The sequence below is a fragment of the Pelodiscus sinensis genome, chromosome 5 (genome assembly GCF_049634645.1).
Source record: "Pelodiscus sinensis isolate JC-2024 chromosome 5, ASM4963464v1, whole genome shotgun sequence".
In the NCBI taxonomy this organism is placed as follows: domain Eukaryota; kingdom Metazoa; phylum Chordata; order Testudines; family Trionychidae; genus Pelodiscus; species Pelodiscus sinensis.
In genome coordinates this window covers 619,100-640,476 of record NC_134715.1, presented here as the reverse complement: position 1 = coordinate 640,476, position 21,377 = coordinate 619,100, and the positions used below count along the sequence as shown (strand labels likewise).

Genomic DNA, 21,377 nt, shown 5'->3' with positions numbered 1-21,377 from the left:
AGTTCTCAGAGGACATTGCAGATGCAGCAGTAAGAAGTACAGTCTTAACACTTAACATACAGTTAGCCAACTCCTGTCAATGGGCACATTGCAAGGGGAAAGGTCACCCCTATTCCATTACCCCAGATAAGCCAGCGGGTCCCTCAGGAGCAAAAGGAAAGGATTGACTCCATTGTGCACAATGAAGAACAGATAGAAAATAAATTGTTCAACTGATTTTGGAGCATCTGCAGTGTTACCCTAATTATGAAAGCACATTTCTTGTTTTTCCCCAGATGGTGCAGAGCTGTGATGGAAGATGGAAGGACTATATCACTTATGCAGTTTAAGTTAGTATTTTAGAAAGCTGCAGCCACTGACTACTTCTAGCCCAATAATCCATTCCTTATCTCACTTGCTCGCTCTGTTAGCAATGGTGCTTACACACTTTTGGCAGATGTTCAAATAAATATAATTCACATGACTAAAAATCTTTATTTCTATTTACAAAAGTAAAGCTCAAGATCATTAAACACAGTGTTGAGATGCCAAACGACCTGATACAAAGGACACATGTATCATTTAAAAACATTTTGAATGTAACACTAGAACCAGAGCAAGCATATACATGAATTCTGATCTAAAGCAAAGCCTTTTAAAGGCTAAACACTCATCATACGAGGTGCAATACTCATGGACATCAGCTCTTGAAAGAGAAGTTTACAGGCGTATGGCATTCGCACTAAAGAAATCTGAAAAGGAGGAAAGAGAATTTAGTATGTAGTATCATCCTAAAGATTAACTTCACCTCTAGCTACTCAGTAAGTACATGGTCATGTCTTGGTACCAACACTGCAAGTCTAATTTGTTTGATCTAGTCTAGTGCTTCACATGAAGTTATATTTTGATAGCCCTTTGGCAAAAGTCTTTACAGTCTGCAAAGTGATGACTGATCACACTCCATCCAATGTGGCCTTACTTAATAGTGTTGACGGGTCCTCTATAGGATCCAGACTAACAAAGCAACACGGTATTGCTCCAAGACGTTTTATCTGTGCATATTAACTATGTGTTACCAGATGGTTAAGCTCCTTAGAGCCTGAAGGAATAATCGAGTTATGGTAGAGAAAAACAATCCTGTTTACAGTTTATACTTTGCATATAAGCTTCCATATTTCAATTCAAAACCTGTAATTTCCCTTCCCTTTATAAAATGTAATTGGCCTCTAATCCATTGAGCAGGCAATACAAAGCATATGGCAAGGTTTACTAATACATTGCAGGTACGTTTTCCAGCAATGCGTCTCATTAGTAGCAATGGAACACGGCGCACTGTCGCTGAAAGCAGTTCCCCATACAGGAGTGCATATTAAGTAATTTTTACTCCTCCATCACCCCCTGCATGAAAGCAGCTCTAAATGATGAAGCACATATGTTTATAACACAAGTACAGAAGTACTTCCTAGTAGAAAATCAGAACCTCGAATGGGCGACACCTCCAACCAAAACATAATATTCTGAAGAGTTAGAGTGGCAAAGCCATGACATGAATTTTCCTGTAGCAGTTTTTTACCCCAAAGTTAATATTTAATAGTTGCAATTAGTTAAGTTCTCCCAGTATTATAAAATACACAAGTGAAATTTCCTGCCAAATTATGTAGCCCAAACTCTAGCAATTATAGAGAAACATGAGTGAACTCTGGCATTTAGAAAAAACAAAACCTTTGCAGTTAGAGCAACTTTTGGGTGAATTTGTGTTTACTACTTGCTCTTCATCCTCACTCACCATCATACTCCTTTTCATCATTTTGGTGTGGACATCAAGTAGAAATATTTGCAGAGGAAATCCATACGTACCTGTGTTTTATTACGGCAGCCCCTGCACTCGTAAGTGTGTGTCCTTGTGTTAGCTATTGCCATTATTCCACACAGATTGCAAACGTGAACTTGGTATGGGTCTGAAGCCTCAAACAATCTCTCTCTCAAAAACTGAGCTGCTCCATGAGCAATCTGACAGTCTCGCTCCATCTCTCCGAAACGAAGGCCGCCATCTCTGCAAACGGGGGAATAAAAAGCTGGTCAGAAATCATGATTCCAGGAGCTAACGTGGAAAGTGCTGTACAAACACATCAGCAGTATCACAAGTTGATGCCCCTTTGTACCCAAACAGTGGTCATCTCTTTCCTTCCCCAAAAAATAAAGTCACTGGGGAGAAGTCAGCCAAATTAATAAAACTGCTGCTCCTACTACCAGTCCCCAGCCTAAGAACGTTCCCACAAGATATGACAATGTAGTGTTTGAACCACAACCCCCCCAAACTGATACAAAGGACTAAGTCATGTTTTACCTGTCCAAACCCAAGCACACTGCCACCAGCTCCAACTGGATACGCCAATTTAGATCTAGGTACACAGCCGAGGCAGCGAATTCTTCTCTACTTGAGCAACTCAACAAAGGGACTTGAAGGATTCATAATACAGAAAATCCACAAAAGTTCTTACCGAGATCTGCCTTCCATTGGTTGCCTGTTAAGAATCTGAATGGGCCCTCTTGCTCGAGAATGAATTTTGTCATCTACCATATGTTTCAGCCTCTGATAATAAGTAGGACCAATGAAGATCTGTGATGTGATTTTGCGTCCAGTGAAGCCGTTGTACAGAACCTGAAGTAAAGCACACAGTCACTGCAGCCCAAGCCTAAAATAGACATATTAACAAAGTTTATTGGAACAGACCAATAAAGTTTAGCTAGACTGGCATTTTGAACACACTACCTCATTTCCTCGGAGATGATAGCCATAATCTGAGAGTAGATTGGAAATCTTCTGCACATTGACAGCATCATTAAAAGGTGTAGCATCACCAATTTCTCCCTTGTTTGCCGATACCTAGGCAAAAAAGTCTTTGCTGAGTACTGTGAGTTTTATACACACAAGCTGTGCCTTCTATGTGTGAGTAGGCAGACATCATGCAGGCACTTGAAAAAGCTAAGCTCCTCCCGCTCTTAAGATTTCAGGCCCAATGGCCAGGACTGTATCCAAACAGCTTTCTAATGCAATGGATATTTTTCTGTTGAACAAAACTTAGATGTGGGATTTTCAGAAGCACTTAGCTCTAGCCTAACTCTTACTGCTTTGCCATAGATTAGGAGAATGCTTAAGGATTTTTAGGGTTACCTGTGCTTCTGTAGTAATTCCGTCAATAAAAGCAACAGAGAAATACTGCTATAAAGGCATGGTGAGTCTCTGGGTCCTCCATATGGATTAATACCCATTTCCTTTTGCTACTAGAGCCTCAAATGGGAATCTGTCATTCTTTAGCGGGTTAAGAAATACTGGGAACTAGCAGATCTGTCCACAAGGGCAAACAAATGCAGTTTGCTTCTCAGAGTTTAGCTCTCCTTACCTTCCCTTGAAGACATTCAATCAAGTGACCAATTGTCATACGGGAAGGGATGGCATGAGGATTGATGATTATGTCAGGGGTGATACCTTCACAGGTGAAAGGCATATCCTAAAGCAGGAAAGAGATTCTCATTATGCCTTGTTAGAAGCTAGGAAGATCCAACAAAATAAAAATCCAATTCAACTTCAGAGATTCAAAGACTTTTTAAACAATAAGAACTGAATAGAGGTTAAATTTAAATCCATAGATTAAGGTAACATTTTGCAGGCAATCCACATTTATAAGCAACTTTCACTGAGATATACAAGCATGAGAGGAAAAGACATCGCTACCTCTTGCCTGTACTGGATACCACAGGTACCCTTCTGACCATGCCTGCTGGCAAATTTGTCTCCAATTTGTGGGATTCTCACAGAACGCACCTGGAGGCAACAGAGAACATCAGATCAGTGACATATATATATATATATATATATATATATATATATATATATATATATATATATATATATGCCTTTTAAACCCAGGAGCCACAGGCACCAGAACTCACCCTAATTTTGCAAAACTTGTATCCTTCCTGGTTAAGGGTTACCATGACCTGGTCCACAATACCAGTCTCACTAGTTCGTAGGAAAGTGCTACAGTCCCTCTTCGTGTACCGCCTGTTAGTGCTTTCCAGTTCATCTTCGTTCTCAGGCAGAGTTACTGTCTTGCCAATGATGACATCGTCTCCTGACACACGTACACCAGGTGCTATCAAACCATCATCATCGAGTTTGTCATAGATGGCATGCCTCATACCTGAGATGAGACACATTCATTCAGAGCCGAAAACCCTACAAAGTATTGCGCTCGCTCGCTCTCTCACACAGACACAGACACAGACACAGACACACCCCCTTGCAGTTTGTCACAGTACACTGTGAATTCATGACATATTAGCAAACGCAGATTCTAGCCAATGCGCTGCTAACATATCCAGAAAGGGAATTTTTGCTTAACTAACCATACAAGTTTCTTTGTTCTAGGAGCACAAATTTAATCATTTACATGTTTACAATGCAACATAAACAAACATTAACATGCTGGACTCAGTCTGGCTGTTAATCACAGGCTTTGTTTCTTCCATCTTACCCTGACAAGTTTCACGTGTAGGTTTTTCAAAAACCTCTTCTTGGTCAAATCCTTTCTTGGACTCTTGTTCTTTATATGAGCGATAGAACACAGATCTGAAAGAAATTTTTAAAAGAAAAAAAACTTGAGTTTAGATATCAGTGTTATTTTGTAAGTTGTATGCTATAGCCACAACTACATCACAACTGAGGCCCTTTTTGTTTTTATTGACTTTTTCCAGAAAAATTCCTAGATTTCATAAAAGCTGTATCTTAAAACTAATTACAGTAAAACTCCATTGGTCCGGCATCCAATGGTCCGGCACTCCTGATGGTCCAGCACCATCTGGAACCTGGAAGTGCTCCGGGCAGCCGGACAATTGGAGCAGCTCTGCCCTCAGCTTCCCTGAGTCAGCTGCTGGTCAGTTTCAGCAGCGGCTGACTTGGGGAAGTCTGGGGCAGAGCATCTGGGGTGCTGCCGGGTTGGTCCTGCAGCACCGAGGGGCGCATCCCCCCCACTCCACCACAGACCCCTCAGGCCCCCCTTCCGATAATCCGGCACCTTTAGGACTCGGGGGTGCTGGATTATCAGATATGCTGGACTATCAGAAGTTTACTGTATCACCCAAAATGTGGGCCTCTCAAGGGTATGAAAATACTGATGTTAAAAAAAACCACTCATCTATTATATGAGGTAGCTGATGTTTTAATGGGTACACAAACATCATGTGTACTGTAATGAGTCATTTAAAACATTTGCCCCCAGCATCCATGAAGTACACCCCAAGTGCACTGGAGTGCTTTCCTTTTACTCAGGTTTTTCCATTTTTCTTTTTTAAAATGCTGTCTAACATGCCTGCCTAGAGATGCACAGCCATACTTGGAAGTTTAAAATTTATTTTTATTTTTAAAACGTGCCAGTGAAGATAACCAATGCTCACTTGGTGCTATAAATATCAATGTGAACTATAAAAATCCAGCACCACGTTTCATTTCTTATTCTACAGAAGTAAACTGATACACAGACGTGAATGCACCTCTGTCTTTTAGCTCTATCCAACCCAGAGTAGAACAAAATGTGATCTAGATGGCCAAAAGACAGCATGACTGTGTCTATTACAGAATTCAGATGCAATTGTGGTGAAGCGGTGCTAGGTCATATCAATGACTATTTGCACCAATAATGGCAACTGTGTTTCTTGTTCTAGGACCCATGTGAAAATCTTCTGTGCAAGCATTTTCCATGTCCCTGGCTAACGATAGCATTATATTAAGAAGCCCAATTACCTAGCAACAAGCGGTTCACTTAACTGACCGCTCAAGTAAGAAGACATCCAAATCCTATTAACATTTAATTTACATACAAACATGAATCAGGGAAGGGCTCAAGAGCTAACTATAAAGCAGGAGCAGGAAAAAGGTTGTCATGTTTTTAACGTTGGCCCTAATCACTAGGCTTGTTCCTTTGCATCTTTCTGCTGTGGCAGTTGTAAAATTTGGGAAGTGACCTTTTTTAAACAAAAATCGTTTGAAACAGACCTGTACATTTCAACACACTAGTAATAATCAACAGTAAGCAGGTGTGGATAGCATTTTAAAATATGTGGTTGTGCTCCAAGTTAAAATTGGCCCAAAGGCTCAGGAAAGACATATTACGTCCTTTAGACAGCCAAGTAAAGACTGGTAAAGATTAAGTCTCCAAAAGGAGTAAAATGGACATGAGGACTTCTCTATGGGTCGAAGTCCAGCAACCCATACCTGAAAAAACCTCTATCGACAGCAGAGCGGTTCATGATGACCGAGTCTTCCTGATTATAACCAGTGTATGAAGCAATAGCCACAATTGAGTTGATACCTGTAATGCAGTAAGAACCAAATGTTTACAGGACCTACAGCTTATATAGGCAAGGTTTCTTCATTCAAAATGAATTGTGTTCTATATATTTATCTTGCTGGACCATTTATTAAAGCAAATCTTCACTACATACAGACAAATAGAGGCTCTGTGGTACGGAATACAAATCAGTGTATATCGTAGACTAGACCTCTCAATACAACAGCGACCCCTTGTGGAGATCTAACAAATACCGATGAAAAATAAATTCTTTCCAGCTGTTTCCACTGCACACATGCTGTGGTGTCAGTGTCAGTGTCAGTGCTACGCTGAGAGGGTTTCCCTATAGTTGATGATGTCCAGATTACAGGGCATACCAGTGTGAATGACCACAATTTACTCCTAAGCACAATAAATGAATAGGCTTCAAGTGCTGGTATTTGTGTACAATATATGTTATATGCCATTGGTTCCAAACCTTCTTTATGCCAGGGACTGGTGACAAACCTATTCATAAGCCTTTGGCAGACCAGTAACATTTTATTTGCATATTTGCATGTTCATTATGCAAATAATGAATATGCAGATATGCAAATACAATGTTGCCTGGCCTCCTAGCTCCAACCCAGCCCTTTGCTTCCTAGTGCCTACCCTTCGACTACATCCACCCCTACGCCCCATGCCCTTTGACCCTTCAACCTCTGACTCCAACAGTCCATGCCAACACCCTATTGCCCCGAGACCCCACCACGCCCTCACCCAACACCCCTTTGCCCCATCCACCCTAACACTGCCCAGAGTGAGGCTGCCCCCCAGGGGGAGCGGCTGATTGAGGTCTGCACGTCCCCCCTCCTTCGCATCCCCGCCCTCCTCGCACGTGTCTTGCACCCCCACGCATGGGGAGGAGCAAAGTGTGAAGCCCCGGCCAGGCTGCCATTGCTGGGGAGGCAGCGCCTCCTCCTCCTGCCATCTCAGCGCTACCAGTAGCAAAAGTGGCCACATGGGCAGAGCGTAGAGGCCCCGTAGCTGCCATTACCGGGAAAGGGAGGAAGGTGCCTCCTTCTGCCACCAGCAAAAGCAGCCATGTGGGGGGGGCTGTTGGCGGCACGCATGCTACCTCCCCAAGCGCAGAGGAGGGAGGAAGGTGCCTCCTGCCATGTGGGGGGGGCTGTTGGCGGCACGCATGCTACCTCCCCAAGCGCAGAGGAGGGAGGAAGGTGCCTCCTGCCATGACTGAGCCACCACGGCTGCCGGAGCTGAACCGCCGTGAACAGCCAGCTTGAGGTTCGGCAGCTGCTGTGGCCCGACGGCAGGGAACCGCTGTTTTATGCAACGCATTGTAGGGTTACTCACTAATCCACAACATACCTGCTGGCAGCTCTCGAAATCGCAAGTACTCCATAGAGCGTGTAGTCACAAGGGGTTTCTGAGGGTAATACAGCACATGGGCTAGTGTATCCATACGGACGTGAAAGTTTGTAATATAAACTCCCATAGCCTGTTTACCCATAGCAGACTGATACGTGTTCCTAGGAGACTATGAAGGCAAGAAAAGAAGCTCCGTTAAACTCTTCATGCATACGTGTGTCTGTATATGTTACAAACACCTTTTTATCTGCGGTTTGTATTCGATTCTTATTAACTTTAAAAGCAAGAGGCCAAAAATAAATGAAGCGGGGCTACTGACCTGGTTGTGATCAGGGAAAGGAATAATAGATGCACAAACTCCTAGGATCATGGATGGGTGAATCTCACAGTGTGTGTACGTTGAACAGTAAGCGACTCCTTTCTCCTGCAGGTCATCTGGAGTCATTGCCAGCATCACAGTCTCTTCTTCTAGCGTATCGATGTATTCTACTACACCACTGGCCACGAGGTCCTGCCAACTGAACCAAACTGTCTCAGTGCCTCACTATTCCAACAATCATTTCATTAGTGCTGTCAAAAAGCAAGACTTGTCTTGCCTACACTTAAGGAAAACCCCACTGCCTTGATTTGCGATGCTAAGCAATGCTGCGTAACACACACAGCAGTCAAGTGACACCGTTTTAAATACAAAGGTGGCTTGCGGATTCAGCTAAAGTCCGAGAAGCATGCATCTCACTGGGAAGGAAGAGCAAGACATTTGCCTTGCTCTGGGGAGACTTCTTACCTGTAGTTGTTATACTCTCGTTCTTTTAGTTGGTCAATATGCCTCTTCTTCAACAGCAGCTTTTGTTTTTCTACAATTAAAAGCGGCCTGCAGATTCTGCCAGCGTCAGTATAGATGCGGATTTCTCGTTCCCTAATATCCCTGATCATAGAGACCTGCATATGCAAACAATGACAATTAATGAGTACACAGATTTGAGTTTTTTCAAGGAACCATGGAGTAAGAGTCAAGTAACACACTGCAGGACCTATAAAGCTACTGTCTACAGTGCGCTGCAATATGAGCACTCTTTTAAACGGGGTTGATTTATAGACGGGCAGTGTGATGGAGCAGACTAGGCCCTGATCTCCCTGGAGGCCTTTCCACACTCTCCCCAGCAACAGGAGCAGAAGAGAGGACCTCCAAGCAGAACAGAATGGCAGCCTCTGCTGCAGCCAATCAGGGTGCAGCAGGCCGATATAAAAGAAGCTGCTGGGCCAGGGCTTGGCAGTTCCTTCCTGGAGCTCGACCCAAGCAGACCTAAGGGCTGACTAGGAGAACAGCAACACTCTGGACAGCTCCGAGCGGGAGCTGGACTTCAGACCTTGTCAGAACCAGGTCCAATGGCTGAAGACTAGCCGGTAAGCCAACAGCAACCCTTGCAGAACTCTGGACAGGAAGGACTTGACCACAAGGCCCAAGAGAAAGGGCTAAGCAGAGCAGCTTCCCGGGAAGTGGCCCAGGGAACGTGACAGCAACTGACCTCTTTGAGACTAAGCAGGTAACTGCTACTTATAGGGTCCCTGGGCCAAGTCCCAGAGGAGTGGGCAGGCCTGGTCCCCCCCAACCCCTAGCAGCCACAACAGGGAGTAAGAAGAAGCCTGGTCCCAGGCCACATACCAGATACTTCCTATCCCTCAGACACCTGGGTAGAGAGACTACAAGACTCCCCATGGCCACCGAGGGGCGCTCACAAGAAGGGCGGAGCCATTTATAAGCAGTTTTCAGCTAAATTCTCTGTAAATATGGTGTTAGTGGCACCCTTTGAAGTCTGATCTGAAAGGATTTCTGCTTGTACTCAGACCTTGGAAAGGTGTGTTCTGCCTACTACATTCCATCCTTTACAGCTAGAACTTACATGGATGTTCATTCAGAAACTTTACCTCTGACACAATGATGTCCATCTGACGACGTAGTTTTCTTAGTGTGTTCATCAGCTGTTCTGGATCTTTGTGTATTCCTACCCAGCAGCCATTAACAAAGATCTTGGTTGCGCTGTGAAAAGGAAACCCAGAATGATTTGAAAAAGCTGTTTTGAATTACACATTTTTAAATGTATTCAGAAAAACTTCTTTATACATACTCTGCAATGGCTGCTGGGGAGATTTCTTCCAGATTTTCCATACTCCATTCTTCTAAAAATTCCAGAATCGGAGATGGCTGAGACCCCACAGAAATGTAAGCCATCAAGGCTAAATTCTTCACAAGTCCTACTGCATGGCCCTAGCAAACAGATTTCGGTTTTTTGGTTTGTTAGTTTTTACAATGTGCATCTGAAAAGGCTAGACAGATTGTTTCCTAGAACCGTGTTCCTCAGCAAGTGGTATGAGTACCCTTAGGGGTACTTGAGAGAAGTCTGGGGGGATATGTCAACACAAGTGAAATTTGGAGAGAACTGTATTTTTGTTAAGTTTTATAGCACTATTATTTTTGTACTTTTTACACCCAAAAATTGTGTCACCCGCTACGATTAAGTTGTTTGGCTACAATTAAGTTGTTTAAACAAATGTGTTGTGATGGTAGAAGAAAAATTGTCTGCCTGAAAACTGTAGGTACTGGGGGTATCTTTTTTAAAGGGGTGCTTTATAAAAAAAGGTTGAGAAACACTGTCCTAGAACACACACACAGAATCTATAGTGGATGCAGACATCAATTACTTTATTAGTTAAACAAGTGATACCTTCACTGCAAATTAACTTTAAATCTGAAATTTACAATTAAATGGCAAAAATAAAATGCAGTTGCATGTTGACATACTGCAGCAAATCTGCAGATGTTAGATTACTACCATAAGACAAGCATGTGTTTCAATTAACTTGGCTTACCTCGGGAGTCTCAGCAGGACAGACCATCCCCCACAACGTATTGTGCAGCTGTCTGGGCTTTGCTAGTTTGCCATCTCTACCAATCGGAGAATTCAAGCGTCTCAAGTGGGAAAGCGTAGATGCAAAGGTCAGGCGGTTTAACACCTACATACGAAAGTAAGTTGTTAAATTAGGCATTCAAGCTCTACTCTTCATTTCAAACCAAACCCATTTGCAATTTATTAGCCTTACTTATTTCAGAAGGAAGTCAATTACCACCTGGCTTGACAACTATCTTTAGGCCTTTCAACAAAGTAATGCTAACCAGACATAAGTCTTTCAGTTTGCCTCCTTTTGTCTTCGACTAGTGAGATGTCTTCCCAAGTCACGCAGAACTGCGAGCCACTCTTCTCTTCCTCAGCAGCAGTTAGCTTTGCTGCTGGTAAGCTGAGTCAGCATCCCGACACACTAACTTGTCTGCCTGCCCTGCAAACTCTTCAGGACTCTGCCAGTCCACAGTGAACCCAAGTTCCCCAGAGAAGTCTTTCTGCAGTGCCCAGTTCCTCTAACTGAACACTCATAGCAGTTGGTTGCTGCCTCCCAAGAGACTGAGCACACCATAGCCCATTAGATTAGCTGAAGACTCACACTTCACCTCACTATAAAAATCACTGAGATGGTTTTGTAATAACACAAGTTTAACCACCCACAGATTCAAGTGACTGCAAGAGTGAAAACATGAAAGGTTACAAACAAACTAAACACAGTCCAGTGGCTAAGCCTTAACTTGAGTAGCTTTCACTTACGATCAGTTCCCAGCGACCCTTTTGGCTGAAGGGTCCAACTCACAGATTTGGAGAGCTCTGTCTCTTTTGTCACTCAGATGACGGATCCCAAAATGGCTGTTTCTGCCTCTATTTCCCTGAGCCTATTTTCTATTTAGCCAGGACTGGTGATCTAGTTGCCATCCCTTTTCAGGAGCCAAAGGAGCCATTTCCCCCACTTGTGAGGTTAAAGACTTTATTTACCAAATGTGTAAATGTATTCAGCTGGTTTCTGGCCACCTCGCTCAATTTACACTGGAGAGAGTCAAGCAGGCAAACAACAATCCTTCGTGTAGGACAGGCTGTGCTTAGATACTTCTTGCCAAACATTTTCAGAACGTATTTCTAGCACACATCCCTAATTCTTTCCACACCACCCGAACACGTATCCCACAACATTAACAACCAGTGTGTTGCCAGCTTGGATAGGGTGCCTTACACGACACGTTTCAGAGAAGCACTGTTATGGGGCAACCAGTGTCTCTCAGGATGCGAGTTACAATATGGCATGCGCTTTGCCAGTTGGCATCCAAGGGTCACAGCTAGCTTTCCACTAGGCATTACTCTACTGGCAGAAGTTGTGTGCACACCTTTGGGCATTCAGCAACTTCTGCAGTAGGGCTGACACAGGGAACACTGGTCTCCTTTAATGTAGCCAGTAATGCTTTGTAGTGACTCCTCAGCCAACGTAAAACTCTGAGAGGCCCGAATCCTAATGGGAGGTTTTATACAAGCATTCTGGGGAGGTGGATAAAGCCTTTGACATGGCTAGAGTTATTCCCGGGCTAAGCATCTTGTAGCCACATTACCTGAGAGACTCCTGCCCTGGCCTGGTGAGCTTTCTTCTGATCACCCCAGTTTCCAGTAGCTAACGAGTACTTCAAACCATCTGATATAATCCTTGTCTTAATTGCCAGTTCCAGGTTAAAATCTTTCCCTCTGTCAATAAATTTCTGTGCGTATATTCTCACTTCTTTGAGCAAATTCTTAAACATTCTGTTAAAGAAAGCAAAAAGAGGGGATTGTCAGAAGCCAGGAAGTGTTAACTGCAGTCAATGTTCTGTAGCCAGTCAACTGAATCAGGTGGATTTATGGAGAAGTTCTTGAAAACAGAACACAGGTGAAATGCTTTAGAGGAGTCAAAAAAAATTACACTTTTACATGGATAAAGTTTCCATCCATAGTATATTAGGCAGCATAAATACAGAGGTGTAGCATGAGGGGTTTACACATGGCATAAGCCAGCAACTAATTGCCTGGAGTTCAGAGAAGTGTCTTCCCATGGACAGGTTAATCCATAATTGTACAGAGTGACTTGTACCTTCCCCTGAAGACTGTGTGACTGGTCATAGTCGGAAATGGGATATCAGAACTCAAACAATGGTCTGTTCTTGTCTACCAGTTTTATGTTCCCAATAACTATGACATGAAATCAGACCCTTTTTAACACTGAAATATCATTAAATACCTACAACTGTTTCTCATGCTTACCCTCTGAACAAGAATGCAAGCAACGGCCCTGCCAGATCTAGTCTTTTGTTGCCATAATGATCTCTGTCATCCAGTTCTCTTCTGCCCAGAGCTGCCAGTAGTAATCTATGAACCATGTACCTAAAAACAGAAGAAAACTTGCTTTGTATTTTAATTCGAGCCAGACATTCATCACCAAGACCAGACAAGTATTCACAGAATATATCCACTAGGGGTCCCTATAAATCAGTTCTAAATCAAATGAAATTATTTCATTTCTAAACAGACTTCTTTACCAGTTTAATAAGCACAAGTCCTAAAACCCACTGCTTTTCAAGTCAACACAGACCCTATGGGAAGAATTAAAAAAAAAAAAATCAATCTAACCCTCTTTGGGCTTGGCCCTTCACCTGCCCAACCAGTGTGCTTTCCCTCTGTCCTGGGTTGTCTAATTTAGGCCCCAAATAAGTCAGTGGAGCTCTGTACGAGCATGGAAGCCACCAACTTGCTGAACTGTAGCATTGATGCAGGACCTGCCTGCCTGCCATTAGGCACTGAACAAGTGCCTACCACCAATAATTCTAGTGATGAAGAAAAGACTACACGGCCTTTCAGTCAGTCGTCAGCCTCCACTGCAACCACACTGTCAACTCAAGCAACGCATTAACAATACAGCAGAACCTCAGCGCTATGAGCACTAGGGGTTCAAACTGACCAGTCAGCCACATACCTCACCTGGAACCGGAAGTCTGCAATCAGACAGCAGCAGAGTCCTGCCCTGACTCCTGAACCCCCCACACCCACAGCCCCCTTGCCCTTAAGGACCCAAGCAATGCCAGGTAAATCTTCTAATTTCATAAATATCTCAATTACATTTTTAATCCACTTTGAATGGACAGCGTGCCTTTCAGATGGATGACAGAATTTAAGATAAAAACAAGACATACCCCAGAAAATAGGCCTTTTTGGTTTCACAAAAGTCACTGACACCAACATGTGGAAGCATCTCCTTCTGTAAGACTTCTTTCGCATACTTTATTCTTTTCTCTTTGGTCACACCAGGCTTTGCACCTCTTGACCCGATGAAGTTTAATGCAACATTCTGTTCCTGAATGACAAATGCTTCATCTAAGGAAGGTTTGACCTAATGCACAAAAAGGAGGCAACATCTTTGTATCAGAAGATTGGCGGGAAATAGACAAAAACATTCCTGGATGATTCAGGATTTCAGTTATGTAGCTCTCTATGAAAATTCTTTTCAGGAAGTTCTAGCTAATGACATTTTACATAAAAACAACAAATTCTAAATAAAATTCTCTGTTATATTGCAGTCACAGATTTGCAAAGGGGCAGCAGGGAACTTATTCAGGTATTCGAAAAGAAGATATTAATGCAAAAGGAGCAGTGCATGCAGAATTACTTTCTGAAGTTACAATTAAGCATGTTTGACTTGAAAATAAAATGTAGTAAGTGGTAATAGCTGAAGTAAAACCTTCATCCACTAAGCAGTGCATGGAAAGATAGGTTAGAAGACTTTACTGCAGGAGTGTGCTCTGAGCCTGCCCCTGCTTCACTAACACCAGCGGGATTTTTGCCACTGATTTGAATGGAGCAGGATCAGACCTGTAACTCTGGACAGTCAACAGCACTCTTCCATTCCCAAACAAGCACTTTGGTAAATGTATATTTGTCATAATTGTTTTATGCAAAGGAACCTTTATTATATTAACCAATGCAAAAATCCTAACATATATAAGATTTATATGGTATATGAGTCCTAAAATTATAAAGTAGAATATGGGTAGGATGCTTTGAATATAGTAGAAGTACACAGACTTAAGCTCACTTAACACCACCTATTTTACACCATGGATTCATATCATTATTTAATGTATGTTACCATTTCCATCATCTCAGGATCTTCAAAGTCATAAATTATGTGCTCCAGAATGTCTCTGTCGGATACAAAACCTAATGCACGGAAAACAATAATGATGGGCACTTCTTGTTTGATGTATGGCAGAGTGGCTACAATGCGCTGACCTATAGCGCTCTTCTTTGCACCCTGTGGGTGGGGAAAAACACAAGGAAGATCAGTCTCAAATGCATTTAATTTCAAACCAACCAACCAACCATTTTCTGGACTTCAGTTGTCCTGAATAAAAGTTCTTAGACAAGAGGGATAAATAGGGGTTTTTCAAACTGAAAAGAATAACCACATACACAACCATAAATATTAGATTAGATGTGCCCCATTTCTAATACATCTGTTTTTAAACTATGAATGTCAAAAAGCATCTAAATTTTTCATTTAATTCTAGAATATTTTAAAATATGATCACAAACACATATTTAATAGACTATATAACAGTTTCTCCAGAAACCTCTAAACTTCAATACTACTTAAAGAAAAACCTCCACAAAGTATAACATATCCACCACTATTAAACTGCCGGTCATGCATACCTGCCCTCCTCTGGCCAGCATGCTAACCCATATAGTACTTGTTGGTCGAGAGGAATTCTCCAGGCAGGATCTACACTCTCCTGTGTAAGCATATTTTGAATCTTTTTTTGCAAAGACATACACTGTGTTTGTAGCCATCTTCTCTTGAGCAATCAAAACCTATATTGGAAACAAAAGTATGGTAAATAACCAGGGAAGAGTATATTTACAGTAAGTAAATATAAACAGGCAATATCTGTAAGATGTATAGTTTTTAAAATGACTTAAAGCCTATTTCTATTTTTTGTCAATTTGTCCCTCTTGCTCTTACCCAGCTATTAAATCTGGTTTGTACTGTATCCTTATTGGCTGTGCTATACAATAGCATAACAGTACTTGTTATGCCCATCATGTAACTATGTGCACATTGTTATTGGCTGAAAACTGCTCATTGGGCTGGTGTTTTTCACCTTTAAAGAATGGAGTTCTAAGAAAATGCACTGTAACAGTATTACTGAATACGGCACACCAGAAACAAGAGACACTCCAAGAAGGTTTTAGGACACATTTAATGCATTTTCTAGTAATGCTGCGTTTAGGTACTGCTGCCATAGATGTCTTACAACATGCTAACCCTTGAGGCGTTCTGTTGGAAAAGACTGTAAAAATAGCATCAGAAGATTGTGTGGATAGTGTCTCAATTTCCATATCAAATATGCTTGGTGCACAAATAAAAAAAATTCAGCCAGCAATGAAAGCCAGATTAGGTTCTTTTTTCTCATCACACCAGTAGCAGAGGCTCTGAGGGCCGTATTATGCCCTCAGACAGCTGTGCAGTCATAGTCCCCTCAAGGAATTTGCATAGGTACAAACTGAATGAACTTGGCACATAATTTAATTGCCGAGGCATATGATGGAATAGAATGTACGACAGGCTGCACCTCCTGGGTCTGGCAGTCTTGGGACCTGACCAGTTCTGAACCAAGGAATTTATCGGACCAGACGAGGTCCATGCCGGCCCCTCTGCTGCCACTGCCTGCTGAACTCCGCTCCAGCAGCAGCAGAGGGGCCGGCATCGACCGAGCAGGGACCAGAATAGGGGACACTTGGGGGAAGAGGCAGGGTAGCTGTGGAGCAGTGTTCCCTCTGTGTTGCGCAGCAGGTGCTCAGGACTCGCACATGGAGCTGTCTGGCGAGGGGGGACACTTCTCCTTCAGTGTCAGCAGCAGCTCCCTGCTGAGGGCAGAGCAGCGAGTCTCTCCCAGGCCACAGGGAAAAGAATGTTGTGATTGGTGGGAAGAGGAACACGTTTCATAGCATACACACTGAAATGGCTCCTGTGGTATTTTCAGTATTGTAAATAGAAAAACCCCATTTCCTTGTGTGAAATCTAACTCTTCACCTTTTCTGATCCATTTATAATGAAATAGCCACCAGGGTCAAGAGGGCATTCATTCAGTTCACAGAGATCACGATCAGTCAAGCCATTCAACAGGCAGTATGTTGAACGGAGCATGATAGGAATTTTTCCTATAAAGGTTTTCTGATGCTGTGTCTGTAACTGGTCCTCTCCTTCTTTAATAACTGTTTTAGTTATGTCCACATACAAGGGGGCAGAATACCTATTGAAAAGAAAACACTATGGGATTATATTCTAACATTACAACAATGTTTTCTAAACTAGAGAAAGCATAATATAAAGAAACAATACAGTTAATCCCAGCACTTGTTGATACTGTTAAATTATATTACTTGGTAATAAAGCGTCATTGATGTTTTATACTTCATATTCAAGTAATTCATATCAAATATAGGGAAGTAACTCTTCAATTTACAGCTCATAATTAAAATTAGAGAAAAGTCTATGAATTTAAATGGCAAATTTGTTCCTTCCTGGTGCCCATCAGCTGCTAAGGAGCTTCTTCTTACGTAAGATTTCTCAGTCTGGCTTCATTGGGCATCATGGGTGAAGGTGCACCATCTCTTTCCCAATGCGTAGGTTTGGAGAGATAGATTTGTTCAAACTTCAGCAAATATCGTGGCTGAAAATAACCCAAAATAGCTAGTTTTAATAATCAGAAAGGCAAGTCACAACATGCATGAAACAATTTACAGCTTATTTAATGCCATACAGAGAGATTCCACTACACACATTAGAGAGGAAATCCTTTTCTGTATGTCTATAGACAAACTGCACTCGCAAGTTTCACTGGATGCCTCATTAACAAAGATGTAATATAAACTCAAGAGAATTTAGAGAAAAACATCAAGATGCTTAAGTTCTGGAAAGGCTGAGCCATGTGGAAGAGTCCTATGTACGTATGGACTGCTTATGCCCAAACTTATCAGTTTCCCTACTGAGCTGGCTAAGGCATCACAAGAAAATGGATGCATCTGGAGCTGATCTGGTAATGGAAGTGGACAGTTATTGATTTTTTTTTAAACCTAATTATAGCTGCTTCAAGAGCTGTATTTCAGATCATAAGATGTTCAAGGTTTCCCATTGTGATTGTGTTTCATGACTGACTTTTGTTTCTAAATCTGTTACATGTTCAACAGTAGAATTCAAAATTATTCTCTTTTAATATACTTATTGTTTGAAGTGATTGACTATAGCCTAACATTAGCAACATATCACTGAAAAGGCACTTCCATTCTAATCCCCACTATGGATAACGTACGTCTTTCAGTAAGTTGCAATTTATGAAGAAACATTTCATACTTAGCTCAGAGAATTTTGCTTTAGCTTCATATTATTTTTCATTTGTATTACCACAGCATCTAGTAACCCTGGTCATGGACCAGGATCCCATTGTACTAGACGTTGTATAAACAGAACTAACAGACAGTCCTTCCACCCAATGAACTTACAATCTAACTAAAAATCTATTTAGTTACTTCTCTGTGGGAGAATAAGTATCTTTTGGTTATTAAAACTTTTATCAAGACCATCATTTTGCTCCAGCCAGCTTTATGAACTGTGTCCAGAAGTGCAACATTCAATGTTTTGAAATTAAGTTCCAGAAGTTTGAAAGACTTTCTGTTCATGCGTAGCCCATCAAGCTTCTGGAGTTAAGGAATGAAATTTGGTAATGTGCCAAATGAGAACAATGGGAGCTGAGCCCTTTTGAATATCTGACCCCACTTATGAGTGCTGAACATTTTTGTGTTTCTCACCCTGGATAAAGTGTGTTACAGACAAACTATTTTTGCCATTGCTTTATTTAGTGATCCATTCATTCCCTTGCTGGTAGCATATGCATTCCTTTTTAGCTATATCACGCACTAATTGGATCTGCTGCGGCAGCCTTCAGTTGTTCAACTGTGATGAGAGTCCCCAGCACAATTTTCACATCAGTACAATTAAAAGAATGAAACTCATACCGGCTCTTCAACTTCCCCTGTAGCATGCTGAGCTTCAGCTTGTAAATCAATAGGTGGTGCATCTTCTACAATTCTCTGCACAGACATCTGAATGAACTCATCAAAAGAATCCAGCTGTTGTCGGACCAAGCCCTTCTCATCAAAATAGGAGCTTAGAAAAAAATCAGGAACATTAATTAACAAAAATTCTCAGTTAACATAGTTTATGAATATGTAATCAAGAGGTTTTAAAATTCAAGATAAACATACTATAATTAATCAAAACACATTATTGCTCTATGTAATTGTTCTTGTTTTTGTCTCACAGCACACTGTTGAAATACAATTGTTCCAAAGAAACTTTCAAAAACAGCCAAATATTTATGTCCCGATCTCTCAACTTTGTTCCCTGATGACCCACATACAAGACATTGTGTGTTCGGGACTTTTACTTGCCAATTCACTATTTTGCATTTCTTAGCAGTAATCTCATAGTGTAGCTCTACACTCACAAGCAGTAACAGAAAATATTGTGTTAGTGCTGAATTTACAAGAAAAACCTTTCAGATTGTCTAGGAGGGCTCTGACTTTTCAAAACCATTCATCTTTGGCTAATTATACATAGGACCAGTGGTCTAAAATCTCATACTCTCTCTTTGTAACAGTTCTTTCATTCTTAAAGAGAAAACATTTATGATTTTGGATATGAAATCTTGGAACTTTCATCACATTAAATATTAGATCCTTTTTTAAGCTAAGGGTGCACTTTCCTGTTTACTTCACTACTATCAAACTTTCTAAAAATATTAATGTTACCTAATAACTATCCAGCATGCTTCTTGCCATAGATCTGGAGTGATTTCATCATCATCTTCATCATATTGCATATCTGCCAAGAAAGTAGGACACTCAGGTCAGTCTTTCTATTCATTCAAGATTTTTTGGCTGAATATAGCTTCTAACTACCCAACAGCTGTACATAAATACCTTGCTTTTCTACAATCTAATGAGCTTAATAAAACCTGTAAGAGGACTAACAATAGGCTCTGTTCATAGCTTTCCTGTAATAGTTAGACTGTAAGATCTTTAGGGCAGGGACCATGTTTTTTTCTGTATTTGCTCAGCTCTTAGCACCATGGAATGTTGGTCAATGTTTCCTGTAAGGCTTAAGTGTAAGCTGTGCACTTGTGCAGTTGGTTTTAGAAATTCAAATGTGGCCCAGATGCTTAGGAGAGGATCCACAGCTAGGTGCACTTTGGCACATGCCTCAGGGCACATAAAAAGTTTATTCCACATATGGATGGAAAAATCAGCACATGCATGGAAAAGATTAGGGGGAACATTTGTGTTCATTGATATCTGGGGCTTCAGAGGTAGCAGTGTGGGGTAGCAGGGGGCTCCATAGGAATGGGGCCAGGAGTAGGGGGGAGCACACTGGCTGCTGGCCCTGCCCCCAGGGACTATGGAATAGTCATGTAGTGGCTGAAATTAGAACAGTCACATGCCTGTCCAATTACCCGTGCAGTCCCCTTGGGAAGAAGGAAGGAACGGTGGCTCTTCCAGGCATGGACGAAGAGAGCTAGTAAGCTCCATTTTGGAGGGAGGAGCCAGGCTGTGCTGGTGTAGAGCCTTTTCCAGACCAGGAGCTGTTGTGTTGTAGCTACAGCCTGTTACTGAGAGCATGCTGGGGCCTGGATCTAACAGGCTGCTTTTAGGGTTGCTGGGGATTGTCCCTGGAGGGGAGAGATCCTGGCTGGGGCTAGGGATGTTAAGGACTAGTCGACTAGCCAATAAGCATTTGCTTACCAGATAATCAGTAGACTAGTCGATTTCCACTCCCCCTTGCTGTCTTTATGAGAGGCAGCAAAAGGAAGGAGGATGGGGTAGTTCAAAGCGGCAGCGCTGCACAGTTGAGCCGGGGATCAGCTGTGTGCTGCTGATGCTTTGAAACGCCAAAGCTCCCCGCAGCATTTCAGTGGAGCCCGGGGTCAGCTGGGAACTCCCCAACTGACCCTGGGTTCTGGGGAAATGCCATGAAGAGCCCAGGATCAGCTGGGGAATCTGGGTTCTAGGGCTGCCCCTTTGAAACGCCACCGCCGCGTGTTTCAAAGAGGCAGCCTTGGAGCCCGGGGTCAGCGGGGACTCCCCGGCTAACCCCTGTTGTACATCTCAAAGGAGGAATGCAGAAGTGCCTATTGACTAGCGATGGACATTCCACCCACTACCTGACTCGTCCATTGCCCCCATTCTAACACCCCTGGCTGTGGCTGCGAAGGGCCTGTAAACCCGCACAGGAGGTGCCTGGGGCAGAGCACTAAAGCGCGCGGGCTGGGGTCCGAGGCGTTGGGCGGGGCCTGCTCCGGGGGCAGAGGGACTGACACGCACAGGCCCTGCCGGGGCACGTGATGCAAGTGCCGGGCGGGTCCATCCCTTTCGGCGCCAGGCTGCGCAGGGCTCCCCGCGGGGGGCACACGCCGCGGGCACGGGCCGGGGCCTGCGCGCGCACCCGCCTGGCTGAGCGCGCGGGGCTCCCGGGGAGACGGAGCAGGGCCCGGACCCCCGCGCTCACCTTCGTCCGCGTCGTACATCTTGGCGGTGCGGGGGGGGGCCTCAGCGGCTGCCACGGACTCGGACCCGCCGCCGCGATGGAGGGACTCGGGGAGCGCCAACACGCACGCGCAGGAGACCCGGCGCGGACTGCGGCTGCGTGCGGCTCCCGGCTGGCGTCTCC

The 21,377-nt window shown here is 43.0% G+C and overlaps 2 protein-coding genes and 1 long non-coding RNA gene across 3 annotated transcripts in view; 2 read left to right on the top strand and 1 right to left on the bottom strand.

Moving 5' to 3' along the window:
* IGFBP7 (insulin like growth factor binding protein 7) overlaps nt 1–470 on the top strand; it is a 27,083-nt gene extending 26,613 nt beyond the window's left edge. Inside the window, exon 5 of the mRNA XM_075929218.1 lies at nt 276–470. Within this exon, the coding sequence (XP_075785333.1) occupies nt 276–292 (17 nt within the window). The 3' untranslated portion in view covers nt 293–470. The remainder of the gene's footprint in view (nt 1–275) is intronic.
* On the bottom strand, nt 459–21,377 carry POLR2B (RNA polymerase II subunit B). Its single transcript, XM_075929216.1, has 25 exons — nt 21,216–21,377; nt 19,463–19,535; nt 18,668–18,818; nt 17,213–17,325; nt 16,686–16,905; nt 15,305–15,463; nt 14,739–14,903; nt 13,786–13,982; nt 12,860–12,979; nt 12,178–12,364; nt 10,566–10,709; nt 9,824–9,963; nt 9,624–9,735; nt 8,482–8,636; nt 8,017–8,215; nt 7,698–7,866; nt 6,254–6,350; nt 4,518–4,612; nt 3,934–4,184; nt 3,716–3,805; nt 3,384–3,491; nt 2,753–2,866; nt 2,481–2,641; nt 1,837–2,032; nt 459–731 (listed from the first exon to the last, which is right to left on the bottom strand). Exons 1-25 carry the CDS (start codon nt 21,232–21,234, stop codon nt 642–644), a joined length of 3,525 nt encoding a protein of 1,174 aa, XP_075785331.1. The 5' UTR covers nt 21,235–21,377; the 3' UTR covers nt 459–641.
* LOC142829508 (uncharacterized) lies at nt 6,347–8,594 on the top strand. The gene is made up of 2 exons (XR_012903929.1): nt 6,347–7,473; nt 7,547–8,594. It is a non-coding gene; the product is annotated as an uncharacterized LOC142829508 (long non-coding RNA).

What these genes read in the sequence shown, in the direction of transcription:
- POLR2B (XM_075929216.1), bottom strand. An exon ending in ATTTCGAGAGCTGCCAGCAG is followed by an intron (nt 6,351 to 7,697) that starts GTATGTTGTGGA and finishes ACTGCATTACAG; the next exon opens with GTATCAACTCAATTGTGGCT. An exon ending in TACACGTGAAACTTGTCAGG is followed by an intron (nt 4,185 to 4,517) that starts GTAAGATGGAAG and finishes GTCTCATCTCAG; the next exon opens with GTATGAGGCATGCCATCTAT.